The 21,328-nt window shown below is 28.4% G+C and overlaps 1 protein-coding gene across 1 annotated transcript; it reads right to left on the bottom strand.

Moving 5' to 3' along the window:
• Positions 1 to 7,562: 7,562 nt before the first annotated feature.
• LOC117168327 (putative gustatory receptor 28b) lies at positions 7,563 to 11,273 on the bottom strand. Its single transcript, XM_033353905.1, has 7 exons — positions 10,933 to 11,273; positions 10,293 to 10,558; positions 9,864 to 10,052; positions 8,637 to 8,889; positions 8,430 to 8,498; positions 8,260 to 8,349; positions 7,563 to 8,190 (listed from the first exon to the last, which is right to left on the bottom strand). The coding sequence occupies exons 1-7, from the start codon at positions 11,266 to 11,268 to the stop codon at positions 8,125 to 8,127; spliced, it is 1,269 nt and encodes a 422-aa protein (XP_033209796.1). The 5' UTR covers positions 11,269 to 11,273; the 3' UTR covers positions 7,563 to 8,124.
• Positions 11,274 to 21,328: the final 10,055 nt, after the last annotated feature.

Here is a 21,328-nt window from a genome sequence, read left to right as displayed (position 1 = left end):
GTCTACTTAATTAAGTATAATCAAAGATTAAGTTTCTCAAAGCTCTGTAGGCTTTGAGGTACAAATTCTCATCGTGACATTCGCGCTGCGCGCTCGATTTCCGACAGACATTTGTAAACAGGTTTTGTTGGATTTTTTTTCTGGTAACTTTCGTCGCTTTTCCACCTTTTTTTTTATTTTACTTTTTTCAACGTTATTTTTCACGAATAAAACAAAAAGTACGCGTCCTATTTGTTAATTCATCTTTTTCTGTATCCTATATAGTTAGTCCACAAAATGGAATTTTTTATTTTCCATTATTTTTTGTGCAATCAAGATTTGAATTTTCGATTTTTGAAGAAAATCTAAAAATTGTTTATGATAATCTTGTAGGGACTTCAAAAAAAAAATGTTTTTCTTCTCTTGACTTTTTTTCATATCGTGCGTTTTTCGGCTTCAAATTTTGATTTTCGGTTGATTAAAAAAATGTGGAAAACGCTATAACTCTGAGAATTTTCTTTTAATCGAAAAAAGTCATCAGGATAAATTGTTTGCTCTTTTCAATACTATAAATATCCGTACATAGAATTTTCAAATTCAGAAAAAAGTGGTCTCAAAAACTTTCAAAATGCGCTCTATTTTTGAATTTTCATCAAAAATGGCTGGTTAACGAACTCGTCCTTCCTTTTAGGACCTAGAAAAAGTGTGCCAAAGATGGATTTTATTCGTTCATTTTTTCGAGAGTTATCGTGTTTACGGACGGATGGACAGACAGACAGACGCCATCATGAAAACCTGATTTTCGGATTCAGGGGGTCTCGAAACGCGGAAATCCGTTGAAAAAGTGTGATGTCAAATTTCCGACAATTCTAATACTTTCTCAATCGTAAATGATGAGAATGTAAAAAGATAATTTTTCAAGAAAAAAAAAATGTCAACAAAATTGTTCAATTTTCATCTTTAGAAACGAATTTTAAACTGACACAATAAGCATGAACCAAAAATGGACTAGTTAAATTTTCAGATAAAAAAAGTGAGTTTTCAACAAAATAAATGAATTTTTAATAAAAAAGATTTACTTTTAACAAAAAATGGAACAATTAATTTTGCATTAAAAAAATTAATTTTGACTAAAAAACAATTAAATCTACAACAAAATAGTCCAATTTTCAACCAAAGAAATGAATTTACGTACAAAAAGACTTCTTCCACAAAAGACAAAATTGCAATAAAATACATCAATTTTCAACCACATAGTTGAATTTCAACTAAAAAATAATGTTCAAGGAAAAACTGAATAGTTACATTTTCAGTTTAAAAAAATTATCAAACCCAAAAATCAAAGTTTCAAAAAAATATTTAAAGTTTCAAAAAGAAAATTGAATTTTCAAACAAATAATTTAGTTTTCAAACCAATAATTTCCTACAGAAAATAGAAATTGAAAATTTTATAAATCAATTTTAAAACAACAAAAAAACGAATTTTTAACAAAATAGATCAATTTTCAATGAAAAAAGGTTACATTATCATTTTAAAAAATAAATTTGCAACCAAAAAATTATCATCAAATTAGTTTAATTTCCAAAAAACTGCATGAAATTTCAACCATTTTATACGAAAAGAAAAGAAGTTTGATGAAAACATGCATTTTCAACCAAAGAAATAAAATTTTTAATTAAAGTAGATAAATTTTTAAATAAGAAGAATACATTTCTACCAAAAAGATTAATTTTTAACTGAGAATGGTAAATTTTCAGTATAAGAAAATATTTGTTCAACTAAAAAAAAAGCGAATTTTCAACAAAACAGTTGAATTATCAACCGAAAATACAATTTTTAAACGAAAATAATTATTTCCTATTAAAAAAAGATGAATTTATAACTAAAAAAATACTTTTAAAAAAACGTTGATAAAATCGTTAAATTTTCAACTTTGAAAATGAATATTAAAACTAAAAAATAAGTATTTAACCAAAAATAGAATAGGAACATTTTCAGATAAAAAATTTAATTTTCTGCAAAATAGTTTAATTTTCGATGTAAAAAATGAATTTTCAACTGAAAAATATTTTGAATAAAAAAATCGAATTTACAACAAAATAGTTGGATTTTAAATTTAAAAAAAAAAACATTTTTTACCATAAATGGAATGGATTGAATTCTGAAAGAAAATTGAATAAAGAACACAACATTTTTTTATTATTTTGTAAAAATTTTAAAAGGGGTGTAAAAGAGCGCAGAAAATTTTTGCAATTTTACCATGTTATATATAATTTTAGAAAAAAAAACAAGAACTTAATTCTTATCTAGCCTTTTCGTGCAATTTTGTTACACAATTTTGTTCAAAGTTTATTTTGATTAAAAAAATGTCCTTTCCAATTTGAGTAAGTTTAGGACATATATGGAAATTTTGAAACGATTCAAAAATAACTAAAACTTGTAACAATTCGTTTAGAATTTTGTATGGTTTCACTGTCAACCATTTTTTACGAAAAGAAAAGAAGTTTTATGAAAAAATACACTTTCAACCAAAGAAATTAATTTCTAATTAAAATAGATGAATTCATAACAAGAAGAATAATTTTCTACCAAAAATGATTAATTTTAACTGAGGAAGGTCAATTTTCAAGCAAAAATAAAATAATACAATTTCAACAAAATTTTTAAATTTTCAAATAAAAAAAATGATCAAAGGAGAAGAATTATTTCCTTTTAAAAAAAGATGAATTTTCAACTAAAAAAATAATTTAAAATTCAACAAAATGGTTAAATTTCAACTTTAAAAATAAATATTAAAACTAAAAAATAAGTGTTTAACAAAAATAAAATAGTTACATTTTAAAATAAAAAATTTAATTTTCTGGAAATAGTTTAATTTTCGATGTAAGAAATGAATTTTCAACTGAAAAATATTTTGAATTAAAAAATTCGAGTTCACAACAGAATAGTTAAAATTTTAAACATATAGGGATGTAAAAGAACGTGTAGAACATTTTTTAGTTTTGCCATGTTGTATATAATTTTAGAAAAAATAAAAAACTTAATTCTTATCTAGCCTTCCCGTGCATTTTTGTTGCCTAATTTTCCTAAAAGTTTATGTTGGTTTAAATAATGTGCTTTCCAATTTGAGTAAGTTTAGGAGATGGTCAGAATTTTGGAAACGATTGAAAAATAACTAAAATTTGTAACAGTTTGTTTAAAATATTGTACGGTTTCACTTTAAACCATTTTATACCAAAGGAAAAGAAGTTTTATGAAAAAATGCATGTTCAACCAAAGAAATTAATTTTTAATTAAAATAGATGAATTTCTAACAAGAAGAATAATTTTCTTCCAAAAAAGATTAATTTTTAACTGAGAAAGGTCAATTTTCAAGCAGAAATAAAACAACACATTTTCAACAAAATTGTTAAATTTTCAAATAAAAAATTTTGAATTAAAAATGATACAGTTAAATTTTCAGCATAAGAAAATTATTTTTTAACTAAAAAAAGCGAATTTTCAACAAAAATTTTTAATTATGAACCAAAAAATCAATTTTCAAACAAGAAGAATCATTTTCGATTAGAAAATTATGCATTTTCAACTGCAAAAATAATTTTAAAAGAAAGTTGAACAAAATCGTTAAATTTTCAACTTTAAGAATTCTTAATATATGAGACTTTACGAAACCTTTAATGTCTTAAGATACTTATCTCAATATTACATAATTTAGCGTTTAAAATTAGATTTGTATGGTAAAATAATTGTAATTGTGAATAATTGTAAAATGAATTTAACAAATTTTATTTTATGAAGAAATATATCGTGATTTTAAAAGGAGAAAACCATTATAAAAGTACCTTTTTGTATAGTATCTTAATAACTTGGGAATATACGTTTAGAATATTTTCCTTGATTCTGCCCTAGGATCAAACATGGTACAAAAAACCGTCATGAAATTTCATATAAAATCTATACTCTGTATACATTAATTTTAAAAGTGAAAAATAATCATGATTTTATAAATATTCATAAATTTTGTTTTAATATGTTGCTTAGGAAATAGATTTGAGAAATAAAATTATAAAAAATATCTCCATTAGTTAGTAAAACACTATGTAAAATCGCCTTTCAAATTATACAAAAAAATTCGAAAAATTTTAACAAACGGTTGTACAGATTTGGTTTTAACCTTATGGACCAGTTTCAGAAATATATATTTCTTTTATCGTTTTTCAGCACATGATTTCGCCCTCAACATAAAGCAGATTAATATACACTTAAAAAATAAAAATAAGAAAGGTCAGAAATTCATACAGTTGTCCGTTAGAAAACCCTACACATTTTTAAATAAAACTCCTTTCCACACTACCTTCAAAAAAAATATTCACAACATTTTTATCAAATGATAAGTCTATTGTACTTAAGAGAAAAATGAAAATCTTTCATTAATTATGAATGTTTAATTGACGTCAGTTCCCTTACTATTCACACTTGAGAATTAAGGAATCTCTTTTTCACAAACAAAAAGTGTGAAAGTCCTTTTTTTATCGACTTTTATTATAATCTATTTATTTTACATATATCAAAATTAAATACAAAAACCTTAAATTTTAAGTGCATTTTAATACTACAATTCTTAAATGTTTCCAATTTTTAGAAATAATTTAACTAATTTTATATGTACTTAAAATAAATTTTTGTTTTAAATTGCATAGAACTTATTCTAAGTAAACAAATTATATCTTTAAGCATACAGGGATGTATCTTCTTTTCGAATTTTTCAAAATTTATTTCATTACTTATTTTTTTTTGAAAATAATTGGATCTCTTGCGATTAAAAACGGGGATTTAGCCTGAGAAGAAATGTGCTGAAAGTAATTAAAAAAAAAAACATTCGAATTTTATTTTTAAAGACTGACGATTGTACACAATTTCCTGAAACATTTTTTTTTCTTCTGCAAGAATTTTTAGATTGTTCTGTTTTTTGAATAAGTTTATCCTACGTTCTGAAACTCTTCTAAAGTTTAAATTATTTCTGAATTTCATTAATTCTACTAAATATTTCTTGAATTTATTCGAATATTTACATTTTTAAAACTTTTAATTATAATGAATTGAAACATTTTGATTTTAAAACCTTCAACACTCTTTTTCGAAATTTTAGGAAATCGTTTAATCAGTTTAAAAGTCTTCTTTAATTTTCTTTTAAAGCACATTTTTCAAAACAAAAAATCATTTAAACTTTCCACACAAATATTAGGAAAATAATTTTTTTTTGTAATCTTGTCAGACCTTCTAATCTTCTTATCTTTAAAAATTATTCAAATTTTTACTGATTTTTTTAAATTCTGTAAAAGAAAAAAAATTGCCTTTAAGATTTTTTAGATATTTTGGTAATTTTTTAAATCTTTTTAAATGTTTTGAAATGTTTTACAATAATCTCCTGAAATTAATTTTTGGCAATAACAAATTTACTTTAATTATTGCTAGGAACCTGAAATAATTTTTTTTTCATTTGCGTGAAACCTTACAAAATTAAACAAAAAAAAATCTTCACAAGTTTTATTTATTTTCAAATTGTTTTAAAATTCCTCAATATCTGTTAAGCTCACGCAAATTTAAAAGCACATTTTGTAAACGAACATAAACTTTTTAAAAATTGTGCAACAAAATTGCGCAAGAAGGTTTAATAAGAATTAAGTTCCTTATATGTTTCTATAATGATATAATATAGCAAAATTGCATGAAATTTCATTCTCTTGACACCCTGCAAAATTCAGTTTACTTAAAAACTCCTAATAGCCAGTTAGCCACCGAAAATTAATCGTGAAGTCGGGGGGCTCGGGTTCTTGCTCATGCATTTTCGGCTCTGCACGAGGCTGGTCTACGTAATATGTAACGCCAGAACGATGCAAGAACTGTGAATAGTCGCACTGGCTGAGATGAAAAAGGTACGCTCTCACGTTCGGCACCGAACTTTGCACCTTGAGAGATGTGGGATAACACGCTTCAGTTGCAGACCAAAAAACATTCACTTATCGGTGTGATTCAGCGACTTTTTCTAATAGTGTGGTTTGAAATTATCTAATAAAATCAGAATTAAGCGCTTTTATATAATTTCAAATTCAATAACAATGTTGTTTCAGTCAAAAATGTTTCATTTGAAACCTATTTAATTTTTTAATTTGTAAAGGAAAAAAATCAATTTTTCAGTATTTGGCAATGCTATATTTAAAACTAAATGATTTTGAAACGAATTCTTTGAAACAGAAAGTTTTGAATCTTCAAAATTTCAGAGAGCCAAACTTAAACTTTGAACGTTGCAATGTTAACTATATAATTGTCCTATTTTGAAAACATGTATTACTTAATACAATTGTTTAATTTCGATATATATATATATATAATTGTTAAGCAATGCTTGATTTAGAAAAAGGTCAACTAAGTTGATATAATTACAATTTTTTGAAAAGATTTAAATATAGATTTGTCGATTTTTTGAACCGATATTTCATACTTTTTATACATTGCAAAATTTGATTGCTCCAAAACTGTATTACTCACAGACTTAGTATCAATAATTGCATCTCTAATTTTTTTTGTTCATTTAATCTACTGTATGCGGTTGACATAAATAAACATTTCAATAAGATTTAATATAATGCAAACAATAGATTAAGATTTCCGTAAAAATTTCTAACGATTTATTATTTTGAATAATTAATCTTAACAGATTTTTTAAAGAAAATATAGAAAATTAACGAATAAATAACAATTGAAGAATTACTACCTTAGAAAATATTTAAGTAATCCTAAGAGACATTTTAAAGTGTTATAAAGATTAAAAAATAATTGAAAACTTCAAAAGTTTAAAACATATTTAAAACAAAATATAGATTTCTGAAGATTTTGAACAAAAATTTAAAAGATTTTTAAACATTTTAAGAAACTTTAAAATAATAAAAAAAGTATATTTAAAGCAAGCCTTTAATTATGCAGAATTATTTAAAAGTCGCAGGAAAATTTTTAATGATTTAAAAAGATATTTAGAAGTTTACAATTTTTTAAAATATAATTTAAATTTGGTCAAGATGCCAAAAAGCGTAAAATAAAGTGGTGATTTTAAAAGATTTTGAAATAAAGCTTTGAAGTCGTTTAAGGATTTTAAAAGGTTTCAAGATAATACAAAAATGTTCTAATAATTCTTATAAATAGATAGACAATATCGATATTATGCGTATGAGTGAATAATCAATTATAAATAGAGTTGGATGTAAAATGTGACATGCTTCAGACCAGATAAAAGACCGTAATGCTGTTGAGAATATCCTTTATTCAATTTTCTAGTCGACGTTTCGAGAGCCAAATGGTCTCCTCATCAGGAAATCCAGTGTCAAATTATAAGTCCATAGATATTATAAAAGAAGAAGTCAATGCGTTTATTATAAAAGTAAGTTCTGAAAAATCATTTTCATCTGCAGCTAAAAATTAATTAAGTGTCGAAATTAAGCATTAAAAAATATTAATTGAATGCTGATCCGTATTCAAAACGTAACTATTTCACTATATAGTAAAGTTATTATTAAATCCTGCAAAATATAAAAATCTTGAAACGATATTAAATTTCCTATCTGAAAATATTTCTAAGCAAATAAAATTTACAATTTAAATTTAGAAACATAGTAATTTTGTCTTATATACATATTTATATTATTAATCTGCAATGCAATCTTTATCTTGCACTGTAGAGCGCGTAAAGAGTTACGTTAATAAATTTATTCTTAGGATTCTGAGGTAGCAAATAGTTCAGCAGAGTAGGCTCGATGCCCGTTGAAATACTAAAACATCGATTTTCTTCCATGAAAAGTCGATTATTCATAATTCTATAAACATTACCTTGAGGATATTTTACAAAAGTCGTCGAGCGCGCTCTTTATTAAAAAATAAAAGTTCCTATTATATTTTACGTCAAGTTTTACGTTGTAAATATCTTGAGAAAAAGATGCCTCAAAATCCAACAGAAATCGTTCATGCTGCGCTGCCTATTTACTTTTCAAGTGTCTGAATTTACAGTGAAGGTCACTGCAAGCAATTCCCAAAACGGTAATTCCAAGTTCCAGTGTAGTTAGACGAAACTGTCAAAATTTGTTTATCGTTATTCATTCGCTTATTTCTGGACTGAATTGTATTAATATAACGAGATATGTCGTCACTGATCCTATGAACTGAAAATTAATTAATTAATCGTTGTGTAATTTTATATTACAAAATAAAATGTAATAATTAGATCTTACCCTTTGCACAAAGGGGTAATCTAAAGTTGATAACCCGCATGTGCTGAATACCAAGGGTCGTTGGGTAAGTTGTAACGAAAATTGTTCAATCTGATAAGTATACAAAAATCAATTATTATAATATTGCATATTCAAATTTAAAAAACATTACTTGTTTTTAATTATCTCACCTCCTCTTTAAACTCTTTATCTTCATTTAAAATCTTTAGTTCATACAGTATGTCTCTAGTTTTCTGTGACTGTATGTGAACAGAGAAAAAATTGAAAATTTTCAAAATAATTTCTTAAGAATCCAAATATAAATATACAAATTTAGAAGTTGCAGAGAACTTTTTATTATTATTTTTCTAAATTATATTTATATACAAAATTATTACCTCTAGACTAACTTTTGCACAAGTAGATGTAATATTGAGCAATTTGTACGCATATACAATAGACCAAATGCAACCGTTAATAACTTGTGCAATTTTAGAGTGGAATGTTCGAATAGAAAAAAAAAGTATAGTGAACAAGTAATATGAAAGGCCTGTTAATATAATCAGATATGCTCCCATTTCCATCATCATTTGTTTTTGATAAATCTTGTTTACTTCCCAGGATATATTCGTTAATTCCATATGAAGATATCTGAGAAAACAGGAATTAATGTTTTTATGTACATATATCGTAGCCACTAATTAGTGTAATTATACGTTTCGTGAAAAGTTGCGATATTTCCGGAAGCGCTATAGCTAATAGTGTAATAATCGATATTTACACCATCTGCTGGGATTAAAGGCATATATTGTAACAAAAATTCTATCAATCTAATTTTAAATAATCAACAATTCAATCTAGGTTTCGGCAGTTTTTGAATTTTGTTTAAAATCTGGAATGTTTATAAAACGTTTAATTGCATTAAGTGACTACGACATATACAATTAAAAAAGGGATAAAGTTCCAAAAACTTACAATTACCTCTGATTTTTTTCACACCTCCTATATCTGTATTCTAACGCTAAAATTATTAAGAAAACTATGGAAATTAGAGATCTCTTCTTTTATTTTATTAAATACTAAAAAATAAAAAAAAACGTTAAATAAAAGTCATATCTTTTAAAAATACACATTTTAACGTCAGTATATTCTTATCTAAAGTTTTAAAAAAATGGACTATAAACATTTGGAATAAAATAAATACTGCACAATGGACAATAATAATGTGGGAAAATGGAGGTATGACCTACACTCTTACTGTGATCGGTCACAGCGTTGTTGCAAATCCTATCTTAAGCAATTCTACACTTTTCAACATTTCTCTTTTGAACAAAATATAATATGTTTCGAGAAAAAAATGTATATCACTTAAGGTGTATGTTTTAAAGAGCTACAACTTTTTCTTAAATTTTAGTATATACTGAAATAAACGAAAAAATAAATGTTGATACTTTTATCAAGTTTTGACCTTTAAAGCGACATTTGCGCGTATTTTTATGGTTATGGTCGTAATCAGTGCATTAAAATACACCAAAATGCCAGGTTTGAAAAGTCAGAGGTAAGTCCTTTCCACAAATATACCAAACAAATTAAAAATTTTGATTGCTACAGATTGTATTACTCACCGACTTAGTATCAGTAATTGTATCTCTAATTGCTTCTCATTTAATCTATCACTATATTCAGTGGACATAACTAGAGCACTGACTCTACTGTATTTCGGGTATAATTGTCTAACAGTTTTTGGCTCTGGGTTTTTTTCCAAGTGTCTTTTCAGAAGTAAATTAATATTTTCAAATCTTATTCCTAGTAAGCTATATTTGGAAGAAGAATTACATTGTTTTATCATTAATTTAGTCATACTCTTATAATAAATAATATACAATATAAAAGTTGCACTAAATAAGTGAATAAATTAGATTATTCTTTAGTTCAGAGAAATGATCATTATTCAGAGAATAGATATAATGTTATAGGATATAATTAAAAATGATCTAAACGAGTGTAATAGTAGCGCGCAAACTAAGATAAAATTAACCTTAAAATACACTTACTTCACAAGTGACGTGAAGGTGAAATCAACCACGGAGTTAAGATGAAGTGGACAGTGAATCATGTACATTATGTGAAGAGATTTCAACCAATCGAACTTTGATAGTAAGAATTGTATGTCATTCGCTACAAGAACTACAATTGTGATAAGCCACATTGCTGCTTTTATCATCGTATTAATGAAAATTTTGTGATAGTTATTTGGAAGGCCCAAACGTTCCAATGCTACATCCAATTGTTCCAATCTTTCAATATTAGCCTTGAGCTCCTTAAAATAAAATTAAATCCGCCAATTACCATATGCACTTAATTATGTAGAGATGGATTTAATGTACTAATAATTAAATTTAAAAAACCGCTGAAAAAAGGTTTGGTTTGGATAAAACGATTTGGTGTGCATAAAATTGTGAAGAATGTATAGAATTTTAAATGAATATGTTGGCTCTTTCAACAAACTTCTTGTTTGCCCAGAAACAATTTTTCAACCAAAAAATCTAGGTTTTGCTTTATTTAACTAGAGGTTTGTTGAAAAGCCAAACTTTTGTGCAAATAAGCATATTTTGGTACTTTTGAAAGAACCAAACGTTTTATTGTTCGAACATTTTTATCAGTAACTTTATAATAAACAAACTTAAGACATACCTTATAATGATACCAACCAATGATAATAGAAGACACTGCGATAATCGTATTGAAATATATAATAACTGCAAAAATATTTTTCCCTATTGTCGTTAAATTTTCAAGGTTCACCTCTTGTTGAGCAGATAAAACAAGAAACCAGTAAAGAGAATTCATTAGCAAAACGTAGATAAATGTAATAACAGGTCGTGGTTTTCCCAAAGGGTATTCCCAGATACTTAGACCCATAATCCAATTTAATATCATAATTGGTAGCATCGAATCATGTATATTCTTTGGTGACCATTTTATAAAATCGAGAGAATACTTCAATTTCTTTTTTGGATTGGGTTTCATGAACATCGTCAATACTCTACTTGCAATACACTGTCAAATTCTAATCCGTTCACTGACTAATCTATCTTTAAAAGCACAATTTGTCAGGCGCACTAGAATTTCCCTTTGACAGGCATACGAATTAAATATAAAATTATACGCAGGCGCTCTGACATCTAATTACGTAGGAGTTACCCTTATTATTATTATTCATCAAAACTATCCTTTAATTTAAGCTAATGAATACGTCAATATTTGGTAGCTGAAAGTCGATGAAACTGTGAAAATAAGATTCGTCAAAAAGTATACTAACTATTATGATGCCCACAAAATTCATCGCTATTTTAAACTTTATTCGCATTTCCAACAAATTAAGAAGAACCAGCATCGCTTTTCGGGTTTATTTTATTTGTAAAAAATTAAATTAAAAATAAAATAATTAAATTTTTGGACGAACGGCACAATATGAGAAAAAGTTGATAGACAGAAGTTGATCATCCAAAAAAGAGCTACAAATTCTGCATGATAGTTTTTTGATAAGGGGCGCACTTTTTATTTTAACAGGGTGTACAGCGATTCTTATGAATGCAAATCAAGGTCTTTTACATGTTTTCTATTTCAGAAGTTACGTTTTCCAGTTCTCCTTTTTTCACATGAAATAATGAAATAACAGTTTGTTATAGATGTAAAAAATGAGCCGTCTCCTTTTTTATTGGCTAAAATTTTTTTAAGCAAGCAGAAGCACAAGTAAATAAAAATTATCGATTTTGTTCGAACATAACTATACTTTGAAATCTTCGAAATATTTGTGAAAATTTGAAATATTTGGAAATCTTTGTGAATTTGTTGAAATCTCTTGAAGCATTTAAAATCTTTCCGAAATTTCTATGAAACATTAAAATTTTTTTTTTAATTTAGGTAAAATATTTTAAATCCTTGAAATCTTGAAAATATTTGCGAATTTTTTGAAATTTTTATGAAATATGTGTTAAAGCTTTCTTTAATCTTTGTTTGTGAAGTTTTTTGTGTTCGTTTTGAATCAGTGAAACCTTTTTAAATCTTCTTAAATTTGTTGAAACCTTTTAAAACAGTTTAACACCTTTAAAATGTTTGTAAAATTTTTCTCCTTTATTTGAAATCATGAAAATTTTTTTAATCTGCGTAAAATCGTTTAAAATCGTAGTTTGAAATCCTTGTGAAATCTTTGAAATCTGGTATATACGCCCTTTTAAAATCTTTGAAATATTTGCAATATTTATGAAATGTTAGAAATTTTTCTGAAATCTTTGTCAAATCTTTTGAAATATTTGTGAAACTTTTCATAAACTCTGTTTCTGAAACTGAATTAAAATCGAAATTTTCAGCTAATAATTTTTATAATTGTTCAAATGAATATAAAAAAAGGAACTAAAACATTCTATATTAACGGAGACGAAATAAAAAACTTATAGAATCATTCACAATATTAAAGTCGTTTCATTGAAATATAATGGAAAAGTCTATAGAAATGCCTGGAATTCTATTTATTCTGCTATGAGAAAAAGATGTTTTTTTTTATAATTAGAACCCCTTTAAACAAGGATCCGAATTTTTGGTTGAACATAGAAAAAATAACGTTGTTAATAAACAGATTAAATGTATGGAAAAACGACATAAGATTAAATAAAATATCAAATAATAAAATTGTTTTTTTATAGGATGTGCACTTTTTTTAAATTATAAAAACAAGAAAATGTAAGTACGTCTGTGTTAATACCAATGCATATTATGGATTGTAATAATGTACACTTATTGAAATGATACATTTTTCAGGGTGGCTGCAAATAAAATATAATGTAAAGTAAGAAACAAATATTAATCATTATGAATGAAATTTATACTTCATTTTGCAAAATCTGGATAAGCAATTGCAGGCCGAGGTAAAGGAATAAATTTAATGTACATTTGATTTAATAGTATAAAAACTTTATTATTATACCATTTAGCCATTTCCCTTTCGGAGCAAGCGTGACTCACTCGTTGGGGAATGGAGTAATGTGAGGAAGGGGTATAGATTTTGTTAGATTGATCTACAATTATCGTGTTATTTATTTAAATAATACTTCGTTCCGCAACAATTCTTCGACCCAGGTTGCTGTCAATCTCTCAATCAAACACCCTCAGTGAAGAGTCTTACAAAGGCATGTGAGGTTCACCACTTGGGTCCATTAGTATCCAACGTCTTTTGTTTCAGGAATCATTCAGTCTACTAATACTTTTTTATTAACTATTTGCCACTATACTTTTTCTCCTGATATACTTCTTTAGCTTCCTTCACATCTATGCAATTTTGCATACCAACTTTCGTGGTTCTGTGGCTTTTTATGTCTCTTATAATTAGGGTTTCATTCACAAATTCTAACCATTCTTTCCAAAGCCTGCCTCTAGGTACGCTACTATTTACTTCATGTTCATACAATATTCTTTCGTGAGTCGTTCATAATGTAGAAAATTTCACATTGAGGAAGAAATCGAGCGCGAACCACGAGATACGTGATGAGAATGTGTTTGTTGAAGCCGAGGGAGCTTCAAAAAAAGAGAATTCACGATCAGCAAATTACAGTTGTCGATACTTTGATTTTTAATTTTAAAAGGTCAGTTCACAAATATGGGGGAAGTACAAAGACCTAGCGTGCAGCGCATGGCAAATACATTATCGAGCGTGAACCAAATGTCGCGCACCCTAGGCGCGTACAGATTTGCGAACAAAGTAAGTCGCGCGCGATGAGAATGTGCCCGCGCAGCAAGCAGTTTTTGTTACATTTTTCAATAGTGATGATCTTAATAAGTTAAATAATAATTGGAATAATTAAATGTGTTTTTTAAGAAGTTACTAGAGGGGAATTTTCTCTCTGACGATACTTGCATAAGCTGTGGTATTGTTTTTTTATTAATTAAAAGTTTAGTAAAAGTTCATTTAAAAACTCACATTCTTTCTATTCAATTATGACTAGATTAATATAAATTTTTAATTTACTAAAGGAACAGAACGTCATGAATTTTGGAAACTGCGAATGTTTGTTTGATTTTAAATGAACTTAATGAAATTATAGTGCTGTATAAGGAAAACAATTTGGACTCAAAGGATATTTTTAAATTATAACAATTCTGGGTATTACGCCATATTGAATTTTTAGGTTGTGTTTTTTCAAATTAGCTGCATGTCAAGTACCGACCATTTAATTTTGATGAAATTTGAATGTATTACAGACAAAATTTTAAATTTTTAAACTATAGAGCTTTTAATACAAAATATACCAGCTTCTTCGACGTCTTCAGGATAAAAGAAGGCCACTCAACTATCCTTCCATGCCATTGGCAAGTGTTTTAGAGCAATATTTACCCTAAATAATGTTGTCAGCGGAGAGACGATAAAAAACCACGACTTTTTTGTAAAATCGTTGGATAAATGCCATCACATTGCTGTAACATTTTGTAGTTAAGGGTTAGACGGTCCCTCTGAATGTGGCTAGGGAAACGGGAGCGGTCAATGAGTCCCCCAAAAAGAAGAAAGACTGAAACTTCGGTGACTACAAACGCATCACTGAGGCCGAGAAGAGAGGAATGGGCGCAGAGGACATCCCAACGAAGAGAAGATAAGCCTATAAAGAAGCAGAAGACAGCCTAGTAACTGGCGAACTGGAAGTCGTCGCGTTGAAGGCTGGATTAACAGATTTCCAGAAGAATACCCCCTGATGATGGTGGTAGTGGGTACGAGCAGCCCAGACTCGCTGCCCCATACGTAGAAGTTTGAGCTCTGCAGGGAGGCTAACTGGAGGGCGCTCGAAAGAGTGTAGCCAGATCTGTGGCCAAAATTCGAGAACTCCTTCTGTAGAGGAGGGTTCTTCGTATTTGTTGCAGCTGACCTAGCTGCTAAAGCTTGGCTACACAGCACGGTGATCAAGAGTACGTGGCAAGGCCTTGGCAAGGTGCAGATATTACGGTAGGGCGAATCGTCAAGCACGATCGATCGGCCTACTTTCCACATGACAGTCGTACCAATCCACCATAGTGTGTGGGGCAGCATGGACATCAGTTCAAGAAGTAATGATCTACTGGAATACCTATTTACTACTGATTTAGATATTGTTAACACGGCGAACACCCGGAAGTTTCGTAACTCAATCAGAGAGGTAGTCATAGACATCACTCTCTGTAGCAGTAGTCTTAGAGATCATATTAAGAAGTAGATCATTTATGATGATTGTACTCTCGAAAAATACTTACAGATAAAGTTCGAGTTGGAATGCATTATACCCGCCGGCCCCAAATTCGCCAGAAATCGTGAATTCCTTGGAGATGGCAGCCAAGATTTTCACGGAAGCCATCAAATCTGCTTATGAAAGTAATTGTTGACCTATAAGAGTCCAAAGGCTGCAGAGACAGACTGGTGGAATGGCACTCATTTGGGACAATGAAGGATGAATACAGGGGTGCAATACCTAAGGCAAAGCAAGAAAGCTGGACCACCTTTCGCACAGACATCGAGAAAGGAGCAGAGGTCTGGAAGGCCTCTCATCCATATCTCTGGGTGATTTTTGAATCATTGAAAAAAATTATTATTTAAACAATGATATTGTTTATAAAAACAATGTTTAAATTGGAATTTATGCATTTTGAGAAATTTATTTTCATTCTAAATTATTCCAGATTGGATATCTAGTTATCAGTCAGTTGGAATTGTTGTTCACTGATTGTTTAAACAAATGATAAATATTATAAACAATAGTATTGTTTAAATAATCATTTTTTTCAATGATTCAAAAATCACCTAGAGATATGGATGAGAGTCCTTCAGCGATATCTTCAGTTTTTTGTGGGACAACTAGTTCTTTCTAGCTATAGTTCCCAATTTTAAAAATCATTTTCAATGGATTTTTCGAGTCAGATTGGAGGGGGTAAAAACAATGTTTAAATTGGAATTTTTGCATTTTGAAAAATTTATTTCCATTCTAAAATATTGCATATTAGATATCTAGTTGTCAGTCAGTTGGAATTGTTGTTCACTGATGGTTTAAACAAATTATAAGTATTATAAACAATATCATGGTGTAAATAATAATTTTTTTTCAATGATTCAAAAATCACCTAGAGATATGGATGAGAGGCCTTCAACGACTTCAGTTTTTTTCTGGGACAACTAGTTCGTTCTAGCTATAGTTCCCAATTTTAAAAATCATTTTCAATAGATTTTTCGAGTCAGAGTGGAGGGGGTAAAAACAATGTTTAAATTGTTATTTTTGCATTTTGAAAAATTTATTTCCATTCTAAAATATTCCATATTAGATATCTAGTTGTCAGTATGTTGGAATTGTTGTTCACTGATTTTTTAAACAAATTATAAATATTATAAACAATATCATTGTTTAAATAATAAATTTTTTTAATTATTCAAAAATCACCTAGAGATATGGATGAGAGGCCTTCAACGATACCTTCAGTTTTTTTCTGTGACAATTTGTTCGTTCTTGCTATATGTCTGAATATAGAAATTTATTTGAAAAGGCTTTTTCGGCATTCAGTGAGAGTGGAGGGGATATAAACAATGTTTGATGGATAAAGTGTTAACTTTGTTTGTTTGGTTAAAGCTCAAAATAATATTATTTTTATTTAGTTGGCGTTATCAGGTTTTACTTAACATTGCTGTACATTAAATCGTGAAAAAGCAAAAAAAAATTATAAACATTCTATTTGTTTAAATAATTATTTTTTTGCGTTCATTCAAAAATCACCTAGGGGTATTTTATTGAAGTATGCAGCAATGTGCTTGAAAATATTTTTCAGCTCTTAAGTTTGTTTATATTGCGTTCCCATTTGTTTATAACAATAAAATTGTTTCAAAATCAATATTTTTGCATAATTCGAAATTCACCTAGAGGTATGGCTGAGCCGAATTCAGATATGTTTATATTTTTTTGATTGGACAATTACTTTTGTTTAAATAAATTCCCCAATTTTCAAATCTATATGTATAACTAAATTCGGGGTCGTGCTTCTTTTGGGTACTACAGAGAGTACAAGTTGTATCTACGGGTCAGTATTTGTGACGTGCGTGCTAGAAAAACTGAAATTATAAAAAGATTAATTACAGGGGAAGAAAAAATATTTTTATTTTTCGATACCCAAAAAACACCTTTGTACTATTCCGTATTTAACCCCTCCCCACTAACCATATTTTCATCGGTAATGACTTATTTCTGTTGCCTAGCATGGAACTTCGAAAACTATTTCGAAACTTCAAAAATAGCAGTAAACTTCCATCTGGAGACCCACACGAGTCACCCAAGTACGCTGTCGAATTTTTAAATCCCCCAAATATAACTCTTACATTAATCGCTATGCATTTTTTAAAATCTCTGTAAAAAGTATTCCAAGAACAGTTCCAAGTGCAAAATATCTAATAAAGTCCATTTCGAAGACCTCCAAATATACTTAAGTGTAATTCTCCCCTTTAGAAAATACCAAAAAAATACCCCTGGCACTTTTAAAGAAACAAATATAAAGTGTCTGAATTTGAAACAACCATAAAATTATTAAATTGAAAGTAGTCACACCAGATACCTTAAAAAATCCAGATTTTGTCCCGATCTCATAATAATATTCCGCAGAACCAAAAGCCACCCCTAGTATTTTAAACAAAACAGTTCGAAAGGGTGGATATGTAAGGCCAAAATCAATTCATGAAATTGTAAATAGTTACACGAGTCATATTTAGAAAACATCAGGCTACATTCATAATCTTATAATAATATCCAGCAGCCACCAGCAACCACCCCTAGGACTTTTAACGATACAATTTTAAAGGGTATAAATGTAAAACAAATACCTTTTCTTAATCCCACAATAATATTCATCAATCCACCTAAACGCAGCCCCTAAGATTTTTAACGTATTAATTCCAAAATGTTTTCATGTAAAACTACCATAAAATTTTATAAATGAAAACACTCAGACGAGTCACCTTACCAAATATCCAGGCTATCCAGGTTATGTCCAAAGTTCAGCTCTACAATTTTTCAAAAATAGCTAATAACGCCATTTTTAGGGACTTCAATCCCTATTTTCTCAAAAATATGACGTGATGGGAAGTTTTTGAACCCAGATTCGTGTGCAGCACGAAAAATCCATTCGGAAACATTACTTGCCATCTTATTCGCAAAACTGATGTAGGGCAGTGTTATTCATATTTTGTCAGATTGCATATGAGTGATATATATATAAATTATTTGCATGTGAAATATGGCAAAAAAAATCAATTTTCGTAAAATAATTTGTACAAACTTTAACCGACTACTCTAGATATTGGCCTGTGATAAAAAAAATTCTTTTTATTCGCGCAATCTCTGTTTGTTCTTCTTGAATTGTTCTGAAAGTAAAAGAAGACAAACAATTTCGTCACTTAGCATATCAATTTCCAGGCAATAGTTATTAAAAGTTGCCATTCTGCCATCACTGTTTATTTGTATCTTATGAGCATTTTTATGGAAATTTTTTTATTGAATTTTATCCATTTTCAAGTTCATTCTCAATAGCTGGACAACCATCTACGACATTTTTTAAATCATCGAAAAAAAATTTTTTTTGAACACTGAACAAATTAATTTTGATTTTAGGAATTAAAATTTATTTGTAAATGATGCATATATGTAGTTATGTATATGCATGCTGTATCAATTTAAATACGTGCGAATGACAACTGAGCCTTGAAGACTAATTTTACAAAATTCTGTTTTCAACAGTTTCGTCAGTAAATTTTAATCGGCCCAATAGTTTTTAAACGCTACACAGAAAAAACTTAAGTTTAATTTTGTTGCATGTAAAATTTTCTGCTGTTAAGGTTTACATGCTACTTGGCGAAAGTTAATCATGCGATGTAATAAAAGCTGTCGTCTGCTACGTCCTTAGCAGCAATAAGAAAACGGCAGTAATAGGCTTTATATTATGATTAATAAGTTGTATCGTTAATTAATTTTATAATTAATTTTTTAAATTAATAATAATTGGAAATTAATGCTAATACAAAAGTATATTTTAAAATTTAGTTTAAAAATAGTTTCATGAATAAAATGTTAAAACGGAAATTCCTAACTCCCAACTTGTGAATTATGGTTCAGATCATAATGAATATTGTGACTTTTCAGCTAGGTGTTAAATAATTTGTTTTTAGGCACGAAAAATATTTTTTCATTCTTCCGCGATAGGTGCAATTATTTTAGAAGTGAAATGGTAATAATTGCAATGTTTTTAAAACTCTTTTTCCTGATTTCTAAATAGATTTCATTCATACCCGAATAAAAATGCTTCGACTTGAGTTCGACTTAAATTTTTCCTAATCAAGACATGCTGAAGTCGAAAGGTCGACTTGAGCATGTCTCAGTTTTGAGACGGAGCCAGACCTCATTTTATATCTTGGAGACAAGTTTTTCTGTCTTGAAGACATAAATTTATCTCATTAGTAGAATTTTTATGACTCCAACACGTGCGGTTTATAACTTCGAGCGTCTACCTGCCCTAACAAAAATGGTAATTCTAACATTCATAAAAGCTAATCTTTGTTAATGATTAAACAATTTTGTATATTTTTATACATTATATATACTAAATAAACTTATTTACGGATTGTTATTTGTATTATACTTGTTCAATGATGATACCGAAAATGTTGTTTGTTTTTACGTATTTCTAACGGCTTAGGAGATCCTTCCAGAAAGTTACAATTTTTATTTTTTTGAAGAAAATTTTTAAGGGTTATCCTCGTTTAGACCCACCGATTCTGATTTTTTAAATTAAAAATAACTAATTTAATAATTAGAAATTTTTCATTAATCAATTTTAATCTCATTTATGAGGCAAAAAAGGTTTGATAATCTCAGCCAAAACAAGGCTCGTCTTGAGTCAAGTAAACGTCGTGTTAGCCAAGACAAGGCTCGACTTAAGACAAGTAAACGCCCTTTACCTGTCGTGGCCATAATAGTAGAACAAAGGCCTATGTCTCGACTCAGTTTTAAGACACAGCCAGACATCGATGTCTTGGAGACGAACTCAAGACATAAACAAATCGTTTGAGTTTAAAAACTCAAAATTATCTCAGTTTCGTGTAAAGTTTATTCGATAAGGTTAATTTCTGTTTCAGCGAATCTTTCAACTGAAATCGATGCAATCTTTTTCTTTTCCGTGTAACCTTCTTTAACAAAAATTTATAAATAATCAATAATTCTCAATCAAATAGTCTTATAAAATAAAACTCTCGGATCCAAATTGACGAAATGTATTTATCTCAATGAAATTTATTTTACTTCCTCATAGAGCGAGGTTTTGTAACGACATAAATATTTAAAGCTAATTTGTTGACATAAGCAAATAAAACTCAGCCTCATAAACGTGAAATTAAAACTTTAAACATTTTTCCTGTGTATGTAACTTAATCAGTTTTTGTATTTGATTCACAACTAAATGTTTCTATTCGCACTTTTATAATAAAGCGTTATTGCCCGCGTAGCGACTTTGTTCTTACTTCCCTATCATAAATAGTGAAAGTATTTTTTATTTTGTGAAAATGCTCTGTCGGATCTCTAAGAACAATGGTTCTAATCTCTACGAGATTTAGCGAGATATTTTACATAATCATAATCCCAAATGAAATGGTGACCCTGCTTCCCAGAATCATCGCATTCCCTACTTATAAGCAAGAAACTAAAAAAGAAAACCTTTTACCACATTGTTCTTGAAAAATTAATTATCTGCTAGCTCATCACAGCGACGACGAAATTATTGGCAAAGCAAGCTTATTTTTACAATAATCTCGTGCATGAAAAGTAGATTTACTTGATGACAATTCAGATTTATCTACGCCTATGGGAAATTCTCATGGACCTCTAACATTCTTGGAAATTGACGAGATTTTATAGGAAGTGCGTCGTGAATTCTATGAATTCAGGACCTACCAGGTGTATACATATGAAACCGGTATTTTTTCAAGAAAAAAACACATTTATTTCAAGAGAATGATGACAAATATTTTATTCAAAGTATGCGCCCTCGC

This window comes from Belonocnema kinseyi, chromosome 2 (assembly GCF_010883055.1).
Source record: "Belonocnema kinseyi isolate 2016_QV_RU_SX_M_011 chromosome 2, B_treatae_v1, whole genome shotgun sequence".
Lineage (NCBI taxonomy): Eukaryota > Metazoa > Arthropoda > Insecta > Hymenoptera > Cynipidae > Belonocnema > Belonocnema kinseyi.
This window is presented reverse-complemented; position numbering and strand designations above follow the sequence as displayed.

Excerpts from the sequence above, each read along its gene's own strand:
- LOC117168327 (XM_033353905.1), bottom strand. The coding sequence starts at position 11,268 with ATGAAACCCAATCCAAAAAAGAAATTGAAGTATTCTCTCGATTTTATA. Across the intron at positions 10,053-10,292 it reads ACCTTCACGTCACTTGTGAA|CTTACTAGGAATAAGATTTG; the intron begins GTAAGTGTATTT and ends TTCCAAATATAG. Across the intron at positions 8,350-8,429 it reads ATAAAGAGTTTAAAGAGGAG|ATTGAACAATTTTCGTTACA; the intron begins GTGAGATAATTA and ends TATACTTATCAG.